The sequence below is a fragment of the Chelon labrosus genome (assembly GCF_963514085.1).
Source record: "Chelon labrosus genome assembly, chromosome: 2".
In the NCBI taxonomy this organism is placed as follows: Eukaryota; Metazoa; Chordata; class Actinopteri; order Mugiliformes; family Mugilidae; genus Chelon; species Chelon labrosus.
The window spans coordinates 2,509,775-2,534,396 of record NC_140338.1 but is presented as its reverse complement, the minus strand read 5'-3'; the positions used below and the strand labels follow the sequence as shown (position 1 = coordinate 2,534,396).

The following is a 24,622-nucleotide window of genomic DNA, read 5'->3' as shown; positions in this document are numbered from 1 at the left end:
CCTGGTCTGGTCTAGGTGGGTGCTACATGTCTAAGTAACATCCACACCAATGAATGCCAGGTCCAGAAGTTTCCCAGCAGAACACTGAACTGTCACAAGGTGGTTTAAATGTTATTGACTTCTCCTGTCAGTGGTCATAATGTTGTGGCTGATCAGTGTATGTCCTCTAGTGTTTCTTAAATACAAAATTCATGTTTTTTACCCTCATAACCCACCCCCCATCTTAACCTCTGATATGAACTAATCATCTTTCCAACGTTGACATCAGCTCGTCTCAGTTGATCTCGTGTCTCATCTGGACTTTGACAAAGACGGGTCACACAGACTGTTTTGTAAAAATAGCCACTTTATATTCTCAGAGTACTAAGACAGCTTTACAAACAGGATGATATGCACACGACTTTCCTTCTCATCCAAAAGCAGAGCCAGTGAAGCTCTGAGTCACTCAGAGAATCAGAGCAAAAAGAAAAAAACAAACAGTTACCACACAGACCAACCAAAACAAGACAACAAAGGAAGCAAGGGAGTACAAATCTACCCTTGAGCGTCACATTCGTCCTGCACAGTGCACGCGGCGGCACTTCTGAAACCAGAGCAACCTGTTCAAGAACCATCGCAAGTGTTTCAACATTATATATATTACATATTAACAAGGAGGTGGGGGAGGTGAATAGAGCGAGTGACGAGGCGTTAAAATAACCTTTAATTCTTTCAACTTCATGCGTGGCCAAAGCTTTAATAGCAAAGAATTAACAAAAGATGACATGTTACACAAAACATTCTTTATATAAAATAAGTGTGTAGGGAAAAAAAAGAAAGGAAAAAAGAATCCGTGCCAGTGGAGAGACAGGGGAAGATTCTCATTTACATATTGACATTGATTTGGTCGACGTACAACCGAGTGCTGGGGTCCTTACTCGGGCCACACGTTCTCTTTTCTAAACACACAAACACGCCAACAAGAAGCCACCTTTGCTCCCGCAGACTTGCTCTGTACACGCCGGTCGTGGCGGTCACCCTCAGTCGCACATCTCCTCCGGCAGCTCGTGGGGGTTGAGGATACCAGGCACAGACATCTGGAGCTTGTGTTTCTCCTCCTGGGCCTGGCGCAGAGACGCCTCTCTCTCCTCCAAGAAAAGGTCCGTTGTGTCCTCGCCAGCAAACTCCTGCAGGACCACACAAGCAGAGGAGGCCGGGGCTTTGAAAACCTTTATATTCAAACTGGCCGAGCTGATGTTTTCCCAGGGGAAGGAGGCCGGAGCTGCTGTAGCGCTCAAAAGTTTAAATGAGTTCAGATCGAGGTTGGAGAGTTTATGTTTTAATGTTCTTTCTATTTCTTCTCTCGTACGATCCTCATAAAAGTGAACAGGTTCTCCTTCACACTTGGGTCTAAACGGTTTGATCATTTATCAGAGATTAACCTCTGGCCTCTGTTGGGAAATTACACACACGAGGCACGACTCAAATGAAGATGGATGATTTAACGCTGGCCGCTAGACGCATAGGTTTCAGTTTACATTTATAATAACACGGTACGATGAGATTCATGAGGTTCAATATTTCTTAGGAAGCAGCATTTGATGACTTGAAGAGACTCTTGATGAGGAACACATGTTTATCCAGGGTCCCTCTGTAAGAGCTCTTTGCATTCCTCCTGGTCACTCACCTTGATCTGCACAAGGAAGTCCCTCAGGTGCTCCTTAAAGGCTGGGATGTCCTGATTCAGGCTGAACAAACCCGTCACAAACACCTTCACCTGGGCACTGGAGACAAAACAATCCAATCAGAATGATGTCTGAACAGCACAAGCATGTCCACGGACAGAATACAGACAGAACAACAGAGACATCAACAAATATCTCTCCAGTCGTCTGATAAAACGATGCTGCTTTCATTTACAAACGGATCCAACGACACCGAATGGATCCTGAATGTCACATGTCAGCCTTTAGAGCTGTTCTCTATGTGGAAATGCATGAAACCAGGTGTATCAGAGAAGAACACGCCCATGAATTTGAAGAGAAAACCTGGTGTCGACCATGTTCATGCTTCACAGCTGCAGAGCTACTTACTCTTGCAGATGGGGGAAGGCCGTCTTCAGCAGGTTGGCGATGTACTCCTGGACGTGCGCCTGGTTGTTGGCGGGACTCGCGGCGCTCAGAGCGACGCTGACCTTCGCCTCCTCCACCAGGTTAAACATGTAGGCCAGGATGGTGGCATGCATGGTCAGACCTGCAGACAGGAGAGGACAAGGGAGGGGGGTGGGGTACTTGGTTATATCTTATACCGATAGGTGTTAAATCCACAGAGGCTGCACCGTCGTTACACCACATATGTTTTGGAATATCAGTAAGAGCAGTAGCCACCAGGCCAGAGTGTTCACCTGCAGTGTGAGACGTGTCAGTGACCACAGAGAAGATGTGCTGTAGGATGTCACAGAAGTAGGTCTGGTAGAAGCTCTGTGCAGCTGCTTCCTCTGCAGACACGTTCTGCAGGAGAGTGTACAAGATCTGGAGACCTGCAGAAGACAAAAGCAACACTGACTGAAACCACAAGAGGTTTCTAGAATATCATCTGGGGATAAATGTCAAGGTGTCTGAGGTGAAGCTTCATTCTAAAAAGTAACTCCATCTACTCTCTGTCCAGCTATGTTCAGACCTGTGTCGGCCACGTTCCTCATCGTATGCTTGAAGGCCCAGATGATGGAGTCCAGGATCAGTTTGAACTGAGCCGGGGCGATGGATAAGAAGGCCGGGAAGCACTGGGACGTGGCGGCTTGAAGAAGGTAGAAGAAATGTGTTCTGTGTTCTGGGAACTCTTCAAAGTCCTGACAGCAGAGGAGGAAAAACAACAAGCAGGAGTTAAAAACGTGTCATTAAACCTTGAATCATCTTCCACCGTGTCCCGGGACTCAGACGCACCTTGTTGATCATGTTCAAAGTGCACTCGAAGACGGCATCGAAGATCTTGGGGATTTCGCCCGTGATGTGGACCCCCAGCTTGTTGACGATGGTTGCCATGGTGCTGAGGACCTCGGGCTCTCTGGCGGCCGGGACGTTTCTCTGATAGTCGATGAGCACGGCCTCCAGCAGGGGGGGCACAAAGTTCTCTCCCACCTGGAACAAAAAATAAATAATCTAGCTAAACCCGAGACGACTCCCAGGACACATTTAGCCTATTTCAAATTTAAGCTTTTCCTCAGAAACATTAAAGCCACTGATGTAATGTTTCCAGTTAGATAACGCTGGTTGTCTTTAAGTCATCACGTGACTAAACACACATTTAAATCTCTCTTCTGTTCCAGAGCAGAGAGGAGGAAAGTCAACGGGGCCTTGCTCACCATCTGAGGGTCGTTGGAGCGACTGACCCAGCCTGAGATCAGCTTCAGCGTCTCTCTCTTTACCGTCCTCATACTCCGGATCAGAGGCTGCTTCGTCACCATCTCCCCTACAAATGATGATGACGAGCGACAAGTGTAAATGGATGATGTCAACCAATAAAACACAGATAGAACAAGGAACAAACAAAGAGCGTCACTAACGTCCTGAATGTTACGTAAAGGTAAAGGTTAGTGGGTCTAACAGGAATGCCTCATTATGTTCCTATACTCCTTAAGAGCAGGGGTTTCAAACATACGGCCCGTGGGCCCAGATAGGGTCCAATCAGACCCGCGGGAAGGATTTGCAAAGTTCAAAAAACACATAAAACTTCAATTTGTCAATAAAAGTAAGTGCTAATCTTAATTAGTTCACCAACGGTTGCATCGTTTTAGTGAAAGTTGCAAACATAACACGACACAGACGCCCAGAACTAAACTCTAGATGGCAGCAATGACCCCAAGGTGCACTTATTCGTCTTGGGCTGTAAAAGTATAGTCGATTAAATGTAAATCTTTTCATAATGTTCTTCTTTGCATTAAAACAAAGAGAAGCGGTCATTATTTAAAGGTTATTGTGTTATTGGTCCGGCCCCCCGAGGTTAAACTGAGCTGCATGTGGCCCCTGAACTATAATAAGTCTGACAGCTCTGCCTTAGAGTGAAATTCAACCTTTTGAAATTACATTTACTTTAAATCAGTGGTTCTCAAAGTGGGGGGTGCGCACCTGAGGGGGGTCACAGAGCCATTGCAGGCGGGACGCAGGACGTGGATCGAATTAGAGGGTGACAATTTTTCGGGACTCCCGCGAGTCAATTTCACTGTTGGTAACGTGATAGGGACGGGATAGAGCAGATAATCAACGGGAGCGGGCGGGACCAGGACAGAGGACGGAGATTAAATAAAAAAATGACGCTGCAATGCGGTGAGTGCGCCCAACTTTAGACAACACAGGGAGCGGGACGGGATTTAGGAGTCTTTCTCTCTGGATTTTGCGGGACAGGAGTCACGTGATCGGGATACGACGAGAGTATATTTGTGGGCTCGGGACGGGATGGGAGTGATGAGATGCACAGGTTTTTGACAGACTCCCACGCAAACGCAAACACTGAACGAGTCTGAAGTCTGGGGGGATTTTCTTATGTACCAAAGGGGGTCCCAGCAGAAAAAGTTTGGGAACCACTGCTTTAAATAGTTACAGTAATAGACTCAACGACATAAAAGAAGACAACAAACACAGAGTTGGAGACAAGGATCTGACCGTTAGTCTGGACGGCCGAGGAGATGTTTTCACTCAGACACTTGTAGACGTTGAGCATGTCCAGGTAGATGCGTCCCAGCTGAACGACGAAGGGATGACCGACGGCTTTACAGGCTCGGACGTTCGTCTTGAGGATGCTCCCGAGCTGACGCACCGTCTCTGCGTCCTTCAGAATGTCCACGTTCTGCAGCACAAAGTCCACGTTACAGGCGTCACAGAGCGTCACATTTATCTATAGAGTCTATCTCCAGCTCCTCTGCTGCCGTTCTCACCTTGGTGGCCTGCTGGATGATGCTGTCCCACACCTGATTAGGCAGCAGCATGTACTTCTCTATTAAAAGCTCCTGAACAGCCTGGTCCGTCTGAGCTCCGATCATGTAGCCCACTGCCTCGTAAAACGTGTGCACCTGCAGACCAGGAAGAGACAAGAGGCTTAAACCTGACTCACACCAAAAACAAACACATCTGTCGCCACAACGTCCAGGGACAGGATGGACTCACCTGCTGAGGCTGCAGGTCACAGATGATGGTGTTGATGTTGTTGAGGATCTCATCGATGAACGGCATCACCTCCCCCACCTGAACCTGGACAAAATGACGCCGGCACTTCTGGGCGATCTTGATGAAGGTGTCGCACGCCATGTCCTGCACGCCATCATGGGTCTCTGTGTGGCGAAGGAGACGAGGACACCAAACCAAACCACATCACGTCAAGCCTCGCTCTCAGCATTTATGCGTCACTTTTAAGTTCTGATCAGATCCACTTCTCACCGTGCATAAACTCAAACAACTTGTTGACGACGGTCTTGAGGAACTTCCAGTGGGCTCTCAGGAACCGAGGATACTGTCCCACGATGTACATGATGTTCGACGCTATTATGGCCTTGTTGTCTTTACCTCTTTTCTGCTCACACAAGCCAAGGAGGTCCTGTGCACGTATGAGACACACACACAGTGAGTTAACGTCACGCCGTCGGGTATAATAAGTGTTTCTGCCACAACACGGTTTCCGTCTCTACCTTGATGACCGTCACCAGGAACCTCTTCTCGTCCTCCTCGTGCATCGCCCCACTGATGGAGCCGATGGCCCAGCAGAGCATGTTCAGGTTCCTCCACGACCACTCGGTGCCGTTCACCTGGTTGTGCAGCTTCTCCGTCATGATGCGTTCAGTGTCGGCGTAGTCCAGATGCGTCAGATAAACTACGAACAAGGAGAGAGAGAAGTGAATAAATCAGTAACCTGGCGACTGGTCAGGATCCTGACGAACGACAAATCTGTTGTAGTTATGAATAAACTAAACTGTCTCATTTCTTTCTGTCTGTGTAGAAGCAGTCGTAATGAAACAATAACACAACAGCAGGTGTCACTCTGCTTAAAACCGTAATGAAATGACTCAACACCCTGATAAATACAGGAGCAAACCAGTCAGTTAACGCTACAAGACAAACTTCTGAGCTCACCCAGAGTCTCCCTCATGTTCTTGTACAGGTTGATGGCGTCCGTGTCCTTCATGAACTCCCTGACCACCTCTCCCTGGTCGTTCTCCACCACCAACACCTCCTCAGGCTTGGCCATGCGGCTCACCATCAGCAAACGCACCTGTAAGACGACGAGGAGAAGAACAGACGGAAAATTAACTGTCATGACTGTATAAAAATATAAAAATGACACAACAGTCACGGTTTGAACTCTACCTGGGAGAGCACGGGCAGGTAGAGGTGTCTGCGTGGCGGGACGTCAGACAGCAGGGGGGTGCTGGAGGTGGAGAAGGGACTCTCCCTGTAGAGCTCCGCTGCCAGGTGATTCCAGTACTCCAGACAAATCTTAAAGATCTCCGTCTCCTCCACCTCTGACACCAACAGCATGTAGTGCAGCGCCTGGACACGGGACAGCAGAGCGGTGAAGACACAGAATATTATCAACTAAATGTTACCGTATTGGCACGAAGACCAAAGTTAAAACCTCTTAAATGAGTCCTTTTGTCACTTTGATCCTGATTTATAGATTTATAGATGGTAAAGTCAAGAATTAAAGCTTTGATGCTCGAAAGACGACGTTCAGACTGCTTCAAGAGTCTGACAGGAGCTTGACACATAAAAGTAAATCTAACTTTTAATTTTGGTGCATCTCCGTGGTTCAGTCGTGACCATACACCGATCAGAGAATGGACATGGACCTTCTGAGGGTGTCCTGTTGTGTTGTTAGTGGGGGGTGGGGGGGGGGGGGGGGGGGGGGGCTTTGAGGGGAGGGGCCTCTGTGGATCATCCCACAGATACTTGATCAGTTTGGGATCTAGTGAATCTGGAGGCCAGGTCAACACCTTGTGCTGTTCTTCATGTTTTTTTTTTTAGTTGTTCCTAAAGTGTTTTTGTGTGTGTGTCTGTGTCAGGCTGCATCCTGCTGGGGATGGCTGCTGCCATCAAGGAGTGTCATTGCTATGGGGTGGGGGTGCCTGGTCTGGTCTGGGTGGGTGCTACATGTCTAAGTAACATCCACACCAATGAATGCCAGGTCCAGAAGTTTCCCAGCAGAACACTGAACTGTCACAAGATGGTTTAAATGTTATTATTTACTTCTCCTGTCAGTGGTCATGTTGTGTTTATATCCAGGCACCAAACATAGTATAAACACATTTGCTAGTCTTCTGTCCATGTTGTAGTACATTCACTCAAAGGAAGGTAAAATATTTCTCTCAGCTTCACATGAACTTTGACCATTTTAAAAACCACGTGTTTCAAAACTGCTCCATATTCTAACCTGCTGATCTTTAGTGTCCTGAATTATTAACCTTCATGACTTGTCTACAGAATAACCACTGATCCCTCTCTCTGTCTGACTGCAGCAGAAATAAACCGTCATCCTCCATCTCCTTCCTAAACGATTATCTGTCCATACTTGTGTAAGAGGACAAAACCACAGGAGAGGCGGCCCGTCCCACTGTAATCACTTCCAAATGTATGTCACTGGAAAGGTGTAATCAGGACACCACAGAAAAAAAAAAAAACAACAACAACACAGTGAGGCAGGAAATCAAGTCACTGGAGAGGAAATGAGTCAGAGCCACCATCTGGGGCAGTAGGTTTGTTTACCACACACCGACCCATGATAAATAAATAAATCATCTGTTTGAACACAGAGGGCTTCGACACGTCCTCCTACCTCCATGAGCGTCTCTCGCAGGTTGGGCCGTTTCTCGATGAGCTGGCCGTGCTCTTTGAGGAAGGTGCAGAGGAACAGGCTGAGGTTCTGGATGAAATTCTGCTCGTCGTCTTTGCCGTTGGAGTAGGCCACTCGGATGTTAGTGTTCAGAGGAAGCATCTGGACAAACGGCAAAACGTGGCGTCAGACATTTAGCTGTTCTCAAAATGTCTTTGGTTTCACTTGTTTTGAAAATAGCTGCTTCGACACAGGGCTTTAGTTTTATAAATTTTACTTTAAGAGCCATGAAACCACCCAAGACCAAAACATTTAATCTAAATCTATTCAAGTTTTATTTAACAACTTCAGACGTGTAGAGGAAATAAAATGTTAAGTATTAAAAGCTTCTAAACATCACATAAGGAGTAGTCAATATTTTAAAGTGTCACACATTAAAAGGTTTGTGAAATATTGAGTTATTTATTAGAAATTAGACACATTTTATATGTTGACATGTGCTAAATATATTTTTTGTTATCTGGTTTCACTTTAGAAATGTCACGGTTGTGGTTACCAGCAGGTGCAGGTGGTGTTTACACCAGGAGGCCAGCTAAAAGCACAGACTGGTTTAATCTCTCAACACGAAAACAAAATATAATATTAAAACAAATAAATATGAGGGGAATTTAAAATAGATTCAAGGCTAAAATCACAGTTGATCCTCGAGCCCATCCAGGAAGGAGAGATGGTAAAGATAAATAAATAAATCCTGACTTGCTTTTGTCACTGGACCATAAAAACAAATCATTGATGGTGCAGAGCTGCATCCTGTGAGGCTGAAGCTGAAGAACAAGCAGTCAGTGGGTGGACCATCATATCATACAACTACATACTACAAGTGCTTCAGGCTGTTATAGAAACGTATAGTTATAACAAAGCACCAGGACGTGGCATTCCTTGCAGCCAACATGAAAAGAAAAATGTAAATAAAGACAGATGTGCGACCTCCTACACGGGACAACTGGAGTGCTATAATCAGGGGATGGAGTGTAACATCAGACCCCCCAGAAACTAGTAATAAACAGCTCAGGACGTTAAAGAGAAGCAGCGTCCTCTACTCAGGTCTTATAACTCTCATGACGTTGATAATAATCAGGAAAGGTTTTAGATGGTCTCTGAAGACTCCTGCCCTGCTAGGACATCCTGTCCCTGGCCTGCCAAGGTCCACGGGATCATCCAACAGGACTGACCGACCAGAAGGAGGTGCTCTTATGTGTGATATGATAATATAACACACATTTGTACTTGTAAGGACGGTGAAACCTGATTTGACAGTATGTGGTGGGAGACCCCGTGGTGCGCCCGCTAAGTCTCTAATCACGCTGAGTGCAATTAACTAAAGCGGCGCTGAGAATGACCGCGTACCTGTTTGAGCTGGCACATGGTGAGGGTGAACAGGTTGACGAACTGCTCCTCGTACTGGTTGACGCTCACGCCGGCGATCTCCGTCAGACACTTCAGCGTCACGTTGCGAAACATGGGCACGTTCAAGAACTGAGACAGAGACAGAGACGGGTCAGAGACGAACCGAGACGGGTCAGCAGAGCCCCACGAGCAGGTGATAAGTGTTGCCACGACAACCAGCTGTGTTAATAAATAGCTAGCATTCTGGTTGCTACGCTCTTCTGAGATGAACCAATTCTTCCTAAAACTCAGCATTTATTGTCACGTTTTTCCTCGATTCCTTGGGAGCCAAATCACAGATAAGTTTTTCATTTTATTTTTTAATTTAATGAATGAATAACCACTGGTTTACCTTGTAGACCAGCGTGCTGATGAGCTTCGTCTCAAAGATGTAGCCTAAAGGAATCCAGTTCAGGAAGCGGAGGAGCGTCTCCAGTGTTGCGTGGACTAGTGGAGCATTCTGGGAGTTTTCCTTCAGAAGAAGAAACGTACACATGAGAACAGACCGTGGTATTTATTCAACAACTAAATAATCACTTATCATTCATCCTAGCTGTATGTATATAGTGTATATTTACTTCTACTTCTTGTACATATGCAGATCTTTTATATTTTTGCTTATACTACTTTACGCCTATTTTTCTTTTTACTAGTGTTTTTTTTTCAAGGGTGTTCGTTTTACGTGCAACTACTGAGAAACGTTTCAGGCGTGGTGTCGCTCGTGTCTTACCATTACAAACTGGCACAGCTGGAATATTTGGGAGAACTCGTTGCACATACTGAAAGACAAAGAGTTGGGAGAGACGAGTTAAGTCAGGCAGACGTTTTTAATCAACTAGACAAGAGTTAAACCCATCACTGGGTAAAGTCAGACCAAGTTACCGCCAGATCAACTTTCATGTGAAACCTGATCAACCGCCTAAACAAACAACAAGCTGGGAGTTGGCTGATTACATGTGATAATTGGAGCTTTCCAGCTTTCAGTTTCTGTTCAGTTGTTGTTGTGAGTTGTTGGATATTAAAGAGATATGTGAGGGCGAAAACAGAAAGAAGTCTTCTATCATACCAGATACGGGCTTGTTTACCGCTTTGCTGCAGCTTTGCTCACTAGATAAGATGCACCACACTCTAATATTTCACCTCATAGAAACCAGTCAGAGCCGGCCTCGGCTACACTCGGGTGGAGCCCAGATAGAATAAAACTTCTGTGCACACATAGCTGGGGGCTTCTCCTTTTCTAGCCATAAGGTGGTTAAGCTGAAGTCTCAGCGCTGACTCTGGACCTATTCTCTGCAATTGGAGAGAAGTTGTCAGGTGGTCTATTCGTAGTCAGACTAACCTTTCTAATAGGTATAAAGAACCTGGGCTGAAGGAGAGGGAAATATTCCTCCTTCGACATACGGGAAGTCAATTTAAGTATTTAATCAAACCACAAAGAGAGAAAAGAAAGAAAGTGAAAGATTTTGCTAAAACTGTTTGTGTGGCACAAAGTCTCTATTTTTATCTTTTACGATCCCTGTATCGTTGACTACACCACTCTCAGCTGCCATCTTCCTCAGCTCAGCTGCCGACTCAACCAGTAGAGACTGACCTCTGGTGGCTTCAACACATCATGTCCTTCCCAGTACCCAGAACCATAATAGTGGTAATACGTTAATACCGCCTTAACAGCCCAACACGGTTACCTGTCTTTGAGATGCTTGGCCTTAACTTGGGTCATCTGGCCGCTGGAGAAGTCAAAGACCTCCTCGCTGAGCAGCTTCAGGATGATCATGTTGTTCTGACAGAGGCTCTCGCTGGTCCGGCTTGCCCCCACGATGTCACTGATGAAGGTGGGCCAGTGTTTGGGCCACTCCTGCTTCAGGATCTGAAACAGACCAGAGGAGAAACGCTCTGTGTCATCAGGCTCATCACTTCAACGTAGTGTTTATGAAACAACCAAATGTTTACTCACCTGTACGAGGATCATGTTAAGTTTTGAAATGTACACTCCCTCCTTCTGTAAATACACAGAAAAAACAAGGATATTATTATTATTAAGCATAAAAACACCACATGCTCCGTTAATGTCCAGCCTCTTCATCACATTAACTCACCTCCATGTTTGCAGGATCAGAGGAAGTCTTGATAATCAGCCCGACAACGTACTTCTTGATTCCTGAAATTACAGCCAGAGGTTTTTAATTGAGAGAAAAAAATGATGATAATAAACAAAAACATCGTCACAATAATCTGCCTCACGTCTGGACTGATCTTACCGTCACACTGGTTTCTCGGTAGAATCTTCCAGCGTGTTTTGATGACTGCCTCCAGAATCTGAAGTGCGTAATACTGAGAGAAAAACAGAGACGTCTTAGGGCTATGAAATATCACACTACTTAAAACCTGACAAAGAAAAACAGTACAACATAGTCTCCTAACCATATGCGACCCTTGACATATCGCCTGTAGGCACAGACCATCCATGCAGCACATACACGCCGTCTATACCCATATTTGGAATTTATCCTTGCACAAAAAATGTCATTTAAAAATAAAGGAAATGACAGTTGTGTTTGTAAGTGTCTGAAATCAGCGAAGGTGAGCAGAGAACATATTAAACACATTTCTTTCTCTCCTGACAAACTCCCCTGGGAAATAAAGTTAAACATTTAACTGTCGGCAGCAGCTGAGTTTGGTCTTTAGTAAAAACTGAAGGAACTGTGGATAGTCTGCATGAACACAGAGTTACTATAACAGAGCAAATAAAGACGGTAGTAATGCCAAAATTACCACTGACTGCACAAAGGTGGAAACGCTTAAGATAAGGCTCGTTTAAAAGAGCCAGCTTTGGTCAGACGTAGAGCAGCTGTACTAACTTTAGTCTTCATGTTTTGAGAGAACTCCAGGATGGTGTCAACCCTCGTCCAGGCATCTGGATGGTCCTTCAGGTTGGTGAGCACCTCCTGGGCCACGCGTTGCTACGAGAGAGCAACACAACAAAGCTTTAGGGTTTCCCTTCAAGTCCACACATCATTTTTGACTACAACTCGGCCAAGCTTGTTTACAAGACGTTCACGTCGACTGAACTTTAATCCTATCCGACACTGGGAAGGAGGAGGAGCCCTCACCTGGGAGCCAATGTCATGGTACATAGAGTTCACGACATTGTCCAGCAGGTTGATGTCCAGTTTCTGACTGAAGTCCAGCAGCTGTCTGGCTGGGTGATCTGCCAACATCGTCATTTCTGCTGGCATAGAGACTCTGATGGGGAAACGACAAGAAGAGATATTATTTTAAAACTCAACCACAGACAAAGGAACACACAAAAAATACAAACATGTATAAGTGGAAGTTACACTGAGACATCTGGTTGCATATTTTACTGATTACTGAGATATTTTAATAACCGGAAACACGAGTATCCGGGTGGATTATAAGCATAACAGAAGACTATATAAGAATATATAATAAGACGAGTTATTCATTCATTAAAACGGGCCAACACATTTGAGCTTGGACCTCCAGTAAACCCTCGTGGTGACATTATGACGCTGTCATTCAGACGTGCAGTGGAAATGCGAAACAACGCCCCCACGTGGCCGACAGGGTTCACGCCACTGCGTTTCACCACAGCCCGAGTACGAGGTCGGCTCGAGACGACCGAGCGCAATGAAAACACGTTAGCAACGACGTCAAACCGACCGTGAAGGCACCAGTCCAGTGTCACGTTTGGTTTTGTGTAAAAAAAAAAAGCAAATCCCCCACGCTAGTTACTTTTTAAACGGTCGCATGCTAACTCTTGCCCACGCTGGCTAAGTTAACTCACCTGGTATGTGGTGTCCGCTCGTAGAAAACAAGTATTTATTAAGTGGTGTGTCTTGTAGCTGAAGATGAAAACGCCAATATCCCGAAAAAATACGTTGAAAGCGACCATGTAACGTTATCTCATGGCACACGCTTACGTTACGCTGCAGCCGACACTCGATAGCCCAAAGCTAACGTTAGCTTCCCATAGAAGACACCAACTGTCGGTGCCAGTTAAAAGAAAACGTCTTCACTCCGGATACTTATCGAGTCCCGTCGATGTATAAAAGGCTCCTCGCAGTTCACCGCAGCATGTCTGTCCTGTCTTCAGCCACTCTGAAACATGTATCTCCTCAGCTATCTTCAGTGATTACTCCCGACTCCCACCAGGCTAATAGCAACTTAGCATGCTAATGGAAAAGTCAATGATGATTTAGGTCGACTGGCTAATGTAAAGTTAAGCTAAGCTAACAACACAGATTCACGGATTCACACTTGAAGCGGTATTCCGGGTCATAATCACGAATTGAAAGAGTCTCGTTTTATTTCTGGTTCCACTCGCACACACTGTTGGGAAGCAGAGATGTTTAAATGCGTGCAAGTATGCTCTTCCTCTAAGCTCATGCTTCCAGCCGCGGACCGGTTGAAACCGGTTGAGACCAGGATATTCATTCTCGGTGTTTCGGCCCGCCGCGCGCCGCGTAAAATTTGGACTATGCGCCCGCCCACCGGACGCGTGATTGGCTGCCGCGGCGGTGACGTCACGCGCTGTCATAGGCTGGGTGGAGCTGTCAGTCTGGCTCCGGTCTGACCTCCTGGTGAAGACATGACAAGAAAACGAATTAAACGCGAATTAAACGCGTTAAATTCATAAAAAAAAAAATGAAAACGGACAGACATGGTGTTTTGAATGTGTGGTTTTATTTTTTCATGGTTCAGTTTCACATAATTAAGGTCACGATGACTTGGAAATGAAAGTATTTCATATATCAACGCTGTAGTTTTTGCATGAAAATGCCTCAAAACATCAGCAGATTTTCACTCAAGTCCTGAAAGTAGACCAAAAGAACCACATGAAACAGAAAATATTATCTTTGTGCATTTATTTACTCAAGATATTTCAAGGATTCAAGGATTACTTACTGTCATTACAGCACATGTTGGTACATGGGAAGGAACGAAATTGGTTTCTCTGGTCCTGATTCAATCCATAAGTAAAAAAAAAAAGGTATAAATATAGGCTATAGAATAAAATTAGCTATCTAAGTATTGTACAGTGTATAAATATAGTTGTTAAAGTCATGTCCTCCTTGTTTCCAGTATCTGCTGTGACCTCCTTGTAACTAAATGTTTCTGGTAACTGCTGATCAGTGGTCTACAGCAGCTTGGAGGAATTTTAGCCCATTCCTCAGAACAGAACCACTTCAGTTCTGAGATGTTGGTGGGTTTCCTCACATCAACTGCTTGCTTCAGGTCCTTCCACAACATTTCTGTTGGATTAAGGTCAGGACTTTGACTTGGCCGTTCCTAAACATTCATCTTGTTCTTCTTTAACCGTTCTTTTGTAGAACCACTTGTGTTCTTGGTTCTCGTTGTCTTGCTGCGTGACCCAGTTTCTCTTCACATTCAGCTCATGGACAGACGTCCTGACATTTTCTTTTAGAGTTCACTGGTAGAATTCAGAATTCATTGGTCCATGACTGGGTTCTCTTCGTCTGCTTTCAGGATTTGTGTGAAAAGTCATTTTTAGTGAGAAATTTAAATATAACGACGGCTGCAAAAACCCTTTAATAGTTTTTCATTCAAAGCCCCGTCCAGGATGATGAGTGTACACATCCAAAAACCCCAAAACGTTGTAAATATTACAAAAAAACACATCACATTAACACTGTTCATCAGACTGAGAGGATTTTATGTTTTCCTTGGGGCCCATTGAAGACTTTTTGAAACGTCACAGATCTATGAGCACAAGTGAATGAATGGTAGAATCCACTTTTACTTTTTTCCACCAGTACGTTATCAGAAATAATTCAAAGTCAGTATTTATAACAGTAGAACCGTTGAGCACTGCAACAGAAGCATTAATGTGTTATGTTTTTTAAACTCTTGTGTTTTTCCTACGATGACAAGTCAGAGTGTTTTCTGTACAAACGACCGATGGCTGCTGAAAAGTCACGGACTTTCGTGTAAAAGCTTCCAATGATTCAGATGTGGTTGATATGTAAATCACAGTTAATCAATATTGTTTTTTAAGTTTCAAAATGATAAAATTCTCAATTTCCTTCTCTCTACAAAGTGTTTGTTGTGAAGCGTATCATTACCCTGAAATAAAATGTTCTGACATTTTAAATGTTCAGGTTCCTCTGTCAGATCTTTCCACTGACACCGTCATATCTGCTGATATCACTCTGTTGCCTCATCCTGCCTCGTGTCAGCTTCATGCTCGCTGTCGTCGTCGTCTGAGGAGTAATCCTCCTCGTGGTCGTCTGAGTAGCGGTAGCTCCCGTCAGAACAGTGCTGATCGTCATCATCCTTGTCGGTGCAGTGACTGCCGGCGTCTTCACCAGCTCTGGAGGCGTTAAACGAGGCCTCGCCGCCGCCCTCCTCTCTCCCGCCTTCTCTGGAGGCCGGCTCATCCTCGTCTTCATCATCCAGGTAGACCTTCCTGTAGTGAACAGGTTTGTACCCCATGTCTTCCTCCTCCAGCTCACTAATGAAGGAGCAGAGAATAAACCTGATTAAAGGATTGTTTTCACCGCTGGATCTAAAGTAAAGCAGTTATCGAGCAGTTCCTTGTTAACTCAGTATTGGTGGGTATAGTTTGTTTCAGGTGTACCTCTGTTTGCCGTCGCTGGACCGGGACGTCCTGCGTGCAGATCCTGACTTCTCTGCTTTGCTGCTGATGAACTCCTCAGTGACGTCACATCCTTGCAGGGTGTCGGTGTAGCGCTTCTCTGCTGCCTGTCTGGCGTTCCTCTGTTATTAAAGCACATGTTCACAAAGACAGAAGACGCTGATGGATTCCATCTGTGACGTTCATCTTCACACGTTTATGGCAACGTGTTGCAGCTTTCTAGTGTCTTATTCTTTGCTAGACTCGAGTTAAAGTTTCATCCATCAGGAACTCTAAACACTCTGAATAGAATTAAACTATAATCCAGAACAAAAGCAAGAACAATCAAAGGGACAGTTTTTATCTCAACAGATTATTTAGTTCTTTCTATTCCTGGTGACGACCTCATTCAGAACAGCGCTGCCAGGATCCTGATGAGGGTGCGCAAGCATGACCACATCACCCCCATTCTGAAATCCCTTCACTGGCTCCCTGTCCCACTCAGGATTGAGTACAAGGTCTCCCTCCTCACTCACCAGTGCATTCATGGACATGCCCCCCTTTACCTACAGGAACTCCTCACCCCCCACACTTCCTCATGCACCCGGTCTGCAACCTCAGACACCCTTCAAACCCCCAGAACCAAGCTCTGCAGCATGGGTGATAGGGCCTTTGCTTCTGCTGCCCCCAGGCTGTGGAACGCCCTCCCTGACCACCTGAGGGCCCCACAGACGACAGATACTTTTAAAAAGGACTTAAAAACATATCTTTTTAAAAACGCCTACAACTAAATTGTATTTTTTTTCTTTCTTCTATTTTTTTAACCTTAATTTTAATTTTTTGACCCTGGTTGTTTTAACTTACATTATTTTTTAAACTGTTTGCCCTGTAGCACTTTGAGATTGCTTTAAATGTAAAGTGCAATACAAATAAAATTGATTATTATTATTATTATTATTATCTTTCTTTCTTTCTTTCTTTCTTTTTCTTTTCTTCATCTTTTTGTCCTTCCTTTCTTTCCCTCTCTTCCTTCCTCATCCATTCTTTCTTTCTTTCTCTTCCTTCCTCATCTTTTCTTTTTCTTTCTTTCTTTCTTTCTCTGTCTTCCTTCCTCATTCTTTCTTTCTTTCTTTCTTTCCTCATTCTTTATTTTTCATTTCTTCTTCATCCTTTCTTTCTTCCTCCTTTGTCTTTTCCTCATCCATTCTTTCTTTCTTTCTCATTTCTTTCTCTTTTCTTCATCCTTTTGTTCTTTTTCTTTCTTTCTTTCTATCTTTCTTTCTCTCTCTTTCTTCCTCATCCTTTCTTTCTATCTTTCTCTGTCTTCCTTATCTTTCTTTCTTTCTTCCATGCGTTGTAAACTGTATAGTTTTTATAAAGACATCCTGGAAGTGAATACATTTGTTGTTTCTCTTCCTTCCGTAAACTTCCGTTAAATCTTTCAGAGGTGAAAACATTTTGCTCGTCCTCTCGTCTTATCTCATTTAGGCAGCTCTCTAAACAAAGCACATCTTTCTTCCTCGTCTGTGACGTGATGCACGGACCTCATTTAACTTTACATGGCTCATCAATCCATTTCTACCACACAAAGCCTCGTAAACAAATTTGAGTGCAGTTGAATGTGAAGGCCCATAAGCTTGTTAGCGTGCTATCTTTAGATGAGAGTACTGTAGGCACAAATAAATACCGTCTACATGTTTGAAGAGGAGAGACGGCAGGTTGTCCACGTAGACAACCGAGCAGCTATGGAAGACGTTGTGATGTACACCTCATCTTCATATTCACCTGAGCAACCTGCTCCAGCAGCAGCGGCCTCCCCTTCACCCTCGCCTGCATCTCCTTGATCTCCTGCTGGTACTCCTTCCTCCGCTGAAGCTCTTGTTTCCTACAGAGAGCACAGAGTTATGGGTCAGCTCCTCCTTTCTCCTCCACCTTTACCCTGAAGGTCACGTGTACAGCATCAGCCCCAACAGAAAAAAAAAATGACATGAAACAGATAATATTTGCAGAATTTAATATAATATAATCTTTAAATAAAGTCACAGAACATTTAATTTATCGCTAAATGCTATTAAAATCTATAAGTGTGTGTTTTAATTATATGTGGATGTCATGAGGTCAGTGGCCACGGTCACAGGGACGACACAGGGATGACAACATGGCAGAAAGTTTAATTTTCCAAATTAAAGATCTGTCTCAAAATATTTAAAGTATCATCTAGCCCATTACAGAATATGGGTCCACTCAGTAGCAGTATAAGAAGAGTCAGAGCAGAAAAATAACAACACAACAAATCATGGCGACCAAAATAAAACTGAACATGTGGTCATTGTTCAAGAGGTGAACTAAGAACAAGATATATTTACAATAAAAAACCCTTCTATTAAATAAGGAACGAGCATGTAATATACCGTACACACTGTGTATGATGTAGGACTGTGTGTTTGTATTTAACTTAGACTCAGACTTCATCCACAAGGGAAGTTGCTCGGTCACAGTAGCTTAGTTGTACATGCAAACACTCTTAAGAACCTCAGATAAAAAAAAGATTAAATAAAATAGAAATAAGTAAAATAAAATCTAGTGAAATAAAATAAAAATAGCATAAGCAAAAATGTACAAATTAGCTTATTAGCATATGTACAAGAAATAGATACGGAAGAATATATATTATATATAAATAGGATAAGGTGTAAGGTGCAATAGTGTCCATTAACATTAATACAATTAATTAATTAATTAATTAACTTGATGATGACTCTATTTATTGTCTTCCTATATTCCATTATAATACTGGATTTATTTGTCCAATCACTTTCACGCCGCTGAAAAAAGGAGACAAAGAAAATGAAAAAATGTTTTTCTGCCTCTTTCCTCCTCGTTAAGACGTAAACATCCTCGGATTAAACCTGAGAGTCTGCACTTTAAAACCACATTTATAATATGACTGCAGCTGCATTACGTTTTTGTAAACAGCTAAAATAACAACAACTGTGTGACTGTCCAAACAGATATGGACTGTATGTCTCAGCATGCAGCAGTTTTATATTGTAAAATGATAACTAGAGTCCAGGGCGCCGTGCTGCTGTACCTGAACTCTTTGAGCTTGTTCTGGTGGGTCTGGGACAGAGCCAGGTGGGGGTCGTTGGCCTGGGCCCGTTTCACAACCACCCTCTGCAGCTTCTTCTCCCTCTGCTTCTGCTTTTCCTTCCAGCGCTCCTCCTCCTCCTCAGCCTTCTTCCTCTGCTCCAGCACCTTCCTACTCAGGGAGATAGATTCGGTCACATGTGGAGGAAGGGACGGCAGGGACGGGACAGAGAGCTAGGCCGCCACGACTACTGACAGCCAAACTGCTCTGGGGTGGATACGGGATGGGGGGGGGCTCAGTCTTTAAGGAGTTCAAACACATCTCTATGTCTACACGGGACATGTGAGGTCTGAGACTTTCTCAACTAAGATGGCGGAAGCCTTCGGGGTACTAAGGTGGTACCTCACAGCCTCATGGCGCTTTTTTGTAGCGTCTGTGACTTTGGCGGGAAGGAGCTCCAGGCTGCCTGAGAGGGACGAACAGAGGCTGGAGTTTGGGGTGCGGTTTGGCCCCGGGCCCGGGCTCGCGTAGGGCCAGCGCAGCATCCGAGGGCTGCTCTGCTCCTTCTCGATGTCGGCCAGGACGCGTTCTCGGTGCGAGGAGATCTGGGACGTCCTCAGCTGAAAGGGTTCGCATGCGGTCGTGGGCTTCATCTCCTTTCGCTTCTCCAGGTGCTTCTGGAAGCGTCTGTAACTGGCGTTAAAGTCAGGCACCTCTTTGTTTATGTGCGGCCTGTGTGAGAAGCTGTCATCACCCTCGGCTGGAGTGCCGCCGTCTTTGGTCTTCTTCCGGTCGCTGAGCCGCCGTGCGAGCATGCTGGGGGGCATGGAGGCGCTGTGGAGCATCTCCTCAGCTCTCATCTGTATCTTGATGGACCGATACAGCTGCTCCTCCTTCATCTGGTCCCCTGACGCTGCTGCGTACACAGACTTGGGCACCGGCTTGGCTTTGAAAGGTTTGACTTTCTCCTGGTCAGAAGGCTGCGGCTGACGTAGCTGCTTCTGCTCCTTCTTCTGTCGCTCCCTCTCCAGGAAGCTGAAGGGCTTCTGGATGGTCCGGAGATGCCGCTCTTCCCGCTCTCGCATGGTTCGCCGTCGCTCCTCGTGGCGCTCCTGCAGCTCTTCGTAAAGCGGGAGGTGAACATGTGCCGGGACGGGGCTGGCGCGGAACTTCCTCTGGCACTCTGTCAGCTCCTCCAGCTGCCGTCGCAGCTCCGTGTTCTCCAGTTCTATCTCTGAACGTGTCTTCACGCCGTGCTTTCTCCTCTCAGCCTCACGCAGCGTCATCTGGAAAGGCTTCGGAACGGTCACTCTGTGTTTCCAGTGCTCCTTTTCTTCGTCATCATTCTCCTGCCTCCTCCTCCTCCTCCTCTTTCTCCTTCTGGACTTCTTTTGGTCTCCTGGCAGGCTGTGCAGCGAGGAGGAGGACAGCCGTCGACTGTAAGGGGACAGCTTGAAGTCCTTCCACATGTTCTTGATGTGTTCTTTGGGAGAAAACAGAAGGCCTTTCTCCACATCGTTACTGGCAGATACGTCGTCATCTGAAGAGTCTGACTGTCCAGAGGCCCACCTGAGTTCAACAGCTGACAGTGACTTCCTCAAACAACGGTGTGAAGCTGCTGGGCTGGAATTTAGATACGACAGATAACCCCCAGAGACAGAAAGAAAGAAAAAATACAAAAAATCAGTAAAATCAGAATCATAAAGTATGTTGAAAGTATAAATCATCTCCTATGCAGCATGCTCACTTCAATTGCAACCTGAATTTCTGTCATTTCATCTCCCAAAATGACTTTTGATATGTTTGTTTTTATAAGAGAACTGAAAAATGTTGATCACAGCCTCCTAGAGCCCAAAGCAATGATTACAGTCGTATAATAGAATTATATTGACATAAACGCTGTAGATTCTTTCAGTTAAATGCTAATCCTCATCCTTTTTTGTCTTAAAAAGTGAATCTGTTTTTCAAACGGCTCCTGTCTTGCCACTTAATGTTTTATCAATGCTCTAATCTAGCAGTCATTTCATCCAGTCTAATTACTGTGCACAATTTAATCTAAGTGGTTGTGATGTTAGCTCATTTCAGTGTAGTTGTAATGTTATGATGTTTTAAACCAGTGATCCTCAACCCCTGGTCCCCGGACCAGTACCGGTCCGTGGGTCATTCGGTACCGGGGCCGCACAGAGAGAATAAATAACTTCCATTATTTCCATTTGATTTATTATCTGAGTTTTATTTTGAAAAATGACCGGACCACTCTTGACGCATACGTCAAGGCCTCGAGACCATAGATGACGTGATACGTCCCGAGATCGCAAATGACGGGGGCCTTAACCGTCTGCTCGAGGCAACAACTCCGCTGTCGCCATTTCCGACATCTTGTCTGTGTGAAGCAGCGTTTTCTGCAGTGACAGCAACCAAAACAAAATTAGGGAGCAGACTGGACATAAGCGACACACTTCAGGTTTCATCGTCTCCCATTGCCCCAAGATGGGACCGTCCTGTTGCAGCTAAACAAGCGCAGGGCTCCCACTGACTCAGTGCTGTTGTGAGCAGAGAGTATTTTCATGCACTTTTTGTTTTTGTGGTGTGTCTTATTTTGAAGGCATGTTGCCATAGCGACCAGAGAGCGTCGGGGCAGAGAGGATGTTACTCGTGTCATGTTCTGTTGTTGGTGTGACGTTACGAGGACGCTGCTAATAATTTTTTATTATTATTATTATTATTATTATTTTATAGAGAAAATACGACAGTTTTTATGCCGCTCTTATCGTTTTATTTTGTTTTTATCTGCTACACCTTTAGATCGGTGCGTGACGCATAAAAGGTTGGGGGCCACTGTTATAAAGGATCAGTTCCTACTGAAGTTAGTCTGGTTCGGAAAAAAATAGTCTGGTAATAATTTAGTTGTACAGGATTTGCTGCTTCTCCAAAGAAAATGAATAATAAATATAAATCTACACATGTAAACAGCTTAACTTCTAATAAAAGAGTGTTTTGTTCTTTAACTGAACCTTTAAGCTGCTGTGAAATGTCTAAAAACCACTCATAGATAAAAGATTCACATCAATACATCATCACTGCATTGATTTATATAGTATTAGTCTGTTTAGTGCTTTTGTGAGATCACAGAGCACTGCACTGGGAGCTCCTCACATAATCGTGGTCACCCACCTGCGCCCTGCGTTCAGCGCCGTCGCGTCTAACGGCTCCGTGGACTTGAGCCGCAGCTTCCGCCAGTACATGCCCTCCAGCTCGGCCATGGTGCGCAGGTGGGCCCTCTTCAGCTCCTCCAGCTTGCTGTAGTACTCCTCGTTGGAGAAGAAGATTTCGCCCAGGTCGAGGTGGTCCCCCGCCGCCTCGTAGTCGCTCACCAGGCGCGGACCACCCGTCCCCAGGCGGTCCTCGTCGCAGAAATCAGAGCCCGAGTCCTCATACTCCAGCTGAAAGGGTCAAAGGTCACGCAGTGTTTTTATGAGAGCATCCTGAATTAGTTTATTTATTTAAAAGTTGTGTTTCATGCAAGTGACTCCACACGATGCTGCCTGAACCACCGTGTCGATGGAACACTAAAGCGTCTCTAAGCTCATTATCTTGCCGTGGTGGAGACGTGGGGCCATATGGTGGAGCACAAAAGGCAGCTTAAGATGAAAGAGCTCAGCCGTCCCGCGGTCTGCGTCAGGTGTCTCACACAAGCTCTTACTGAGAGCTTCACTAAACTGAGACGAGTACCGCAGCATAACGGCCCGGGACCCTGCACGGACCCAGCGATGTCGACCGGGGGATAAAAACAAGTGTTTGGGATTATAAAGTGAACACCACGTCTGGTAATCTAGTCAAGACGGAAGTCTAAAAATAGTCAGGACAACAAGTTAAACAAGTCAACCCCCCCCCGCCCGCCCGCCCCGACACAACACGGACTGACCTGAAACTGTCAACCCCCTGTAGTCTGGACAAGGTCAGAGCCTACGTCTGGTTTGTTTTATAAAATAATATTACACTAGTTAAAATGTCATATTACAGGGTGGAGGAGGAGGAGGAGGAGGAGGAGGAGGAGGAGGAGGAGGAGGAGGTAACCTTAAATACACCTCCTCTAAATTAAAGCACAGGCAGAATTATGAAATCTCATTTAATGAATAAAAATAATATATATTTATCATGGATCATCTATGTATAAGAGGAAAGTCTGTATAACCATTTGCATCTCAGATCTTTGTGTTTTTATTAAAGTAAATAAATAAGATACTAATTCAGACTTATTGTAGATTTAATAACATGATTTTATTTGTCATTTTTCTCCTGCATGGTGGTGATTTATAGTGGTGTATTTATTGGTAAACCACACACACTTCAGTTATCATCATAATAAATCCATCAGACTTTGTAGTTTGACTTTTACCCTTAAACTCATTATAAGTCAGCATGTTTTTAACCAGGCGTTGACAGTTTGGGTGTTTTTTTTTTTTTTAATAAAGTGTAAAAGCTCCACCAGCATTGTTTTAAAACTGTCTTTACCTCCTTCTCGTAGTCCCGGTTGTCCATGTGTCCGGTGGCGGTGGACGGCAGGACCCTCTCCCGCTCGTAGGAGGCTAACGGCGCTTTGGTGTGAGGGTTTACCGGCGTTCTCAGACACGAAGTAACCAAGACATTTGTCCGGTGAGCATTCGCCATAATCTCCTGGGACCGGAATCTGATTTTATTATCAAGTTAAACTGATGTTTTATTGAATATTAAGTGAGATAAGTTAGTGGAGAGTCGCCGTTAGACGGTAACCAAGCAGCAGGTGCTCTCCCTAGCAACGGACACAAGCTTGGCTGGGGAGGAAGTGACGACAGAGAGGGGGCGGAAATGACGTGTCTGACATACAAATTAAAAGCATCATCCACTGATAGATTATATCCACCTGAATGATTATAAAAATGATTGTACCCTTAAGAATTAAATACATTTCTGCATAAAAATGACTCAAAACATCAGATTTCAGACACAGAACCCAATCAAACAAATAAAACATTTAAATATTATACTTTATTATTTGAAAATAATCATTTGTTCATATCTAAAGTCAGTTCCTCCTTGTTTCCAGTATCTGCTGTGACCTCCTTATAACTAAATGTTTCTGGTAACTGCTGATCAGTGGTCTACAGCAGCTTGGAGGAATTTTAGCCCATTCCTCAGAACAGAACCACTTCAGTTCTGAGATGTTGGTGGGTTTCCTCACATCAACTGCTTGCTTCAGGTCCTTCCACAACATTTCTATTGGATTAAGGTCAGGACTTTGACTTGGCCGTTCCTAAACATTCATCTTGTTCTTCTTTAACCGTTCTTTTGTAGAACCACTTGTGTTCTTGGTTCTCGTTGTCTTGCTCCATGACCCAGTTTCTCTTCACATTCAGCTCATGGACAGATGTCCTGACATTTTCTTTTAGAGTTCACTGGTAGAATTCAGAATTCATTGGTCCATCAATGATGACAAGCCGTCCTGGTCCAGATGCAGCAGAACAGGCCCAAACCAGGACATTAGCACCCCCCATGTTTGATGGAGGGATGAGGTTCTGATGCTGGAATGATGCAGTGTTGGTTCATCTCATTTAAACCAAACTATTCTACTTTGGTCTCATCTGTCCACTAAACATTGTCCCAATAGTCTTCTGTCTTGTCCACATGATGTTTAG

The 24,622-nt window shown here is 44.7% G+C and overlaps 2 protein-coding genes across 2 annotated transcripts; both read right to left on the bottom strand.

Moving 5' to 3' along the window:
• Window positions 1–328: 328 nt before the first annotated feature.
• xpo1a (exportin 1 a) lies at window positions 329–13,662 on the bottom strand. The gene is made up of 25 exons (XM_084571239.1): window positions 13,049–13,662; window positions 12,351–12,483; window positions 12,099–12,200; window positions 11,499–11,571; window positions 11,337–11,398; window positions 11,195–11,239; window positions 10,926–11,107; window positions 9,971–10,019; window positions 9,593–9,712; window positions 9,202–9,330; window positions 7,798–7,956; window positions 6,333–6,515; window positions 6,099–6,237; window positions 5,657–5,838; window positions 5,409–5,565; window positions 5,139–5,302; window positions 4,910–5,044; window positions 4,638–4,821; window positions 3,341–3,447; window positions 2,922–3,116; window positions 2,659–2,827; window positions 2,384–2,518; window positions 2,073–2,232; window positions 1,667–1,763; window positions 329–1,166 (listed from the first exon to the last, which is right to left on the bottom strand). Exons 2-25 carry the CDS (start codon window positions 12,474–12,476, stop codon window positions 1,020–1,022), a joined length of 3,201 nt encoding a protein of 1,066 aa, XP_084427365.1. The 5' UTR covers window positions 12,477–12,483; window positions 13,049–13,662; the 3' UTR covers window positions 329–1,019.
• A 1,656-nt stretch (window positions 13,663–15,318) lies between these two features.
• On the bottom strand, window positions 15,319–23,618 carry fam161a (FAM161 centrosomal protein A; the record flags this gene model as incomplete). Its single annotated transcript, XM_084555256.1, has 7 exons — window positions 15,319–15,736; window positions 15,863–16,002; window positions 17,645–17,744; window positions 18,951–19,118; window positions 19,350–20,570; window positions 22,122–22,390; window positions 23,463–23,618. The coding sequence occupies 7 exons, from the start codon at window positions 23,616–23,618 to the stop codon at window positions 15,430–15,432; spliced, it is 2,361 nt and encodes a 786-aa protein (XP_084411382.1). The 3' UTR covers window positions 15,319–15,429.
• Window positions 23,619–24,622: the final 1,004 nt, after the last annotated feature.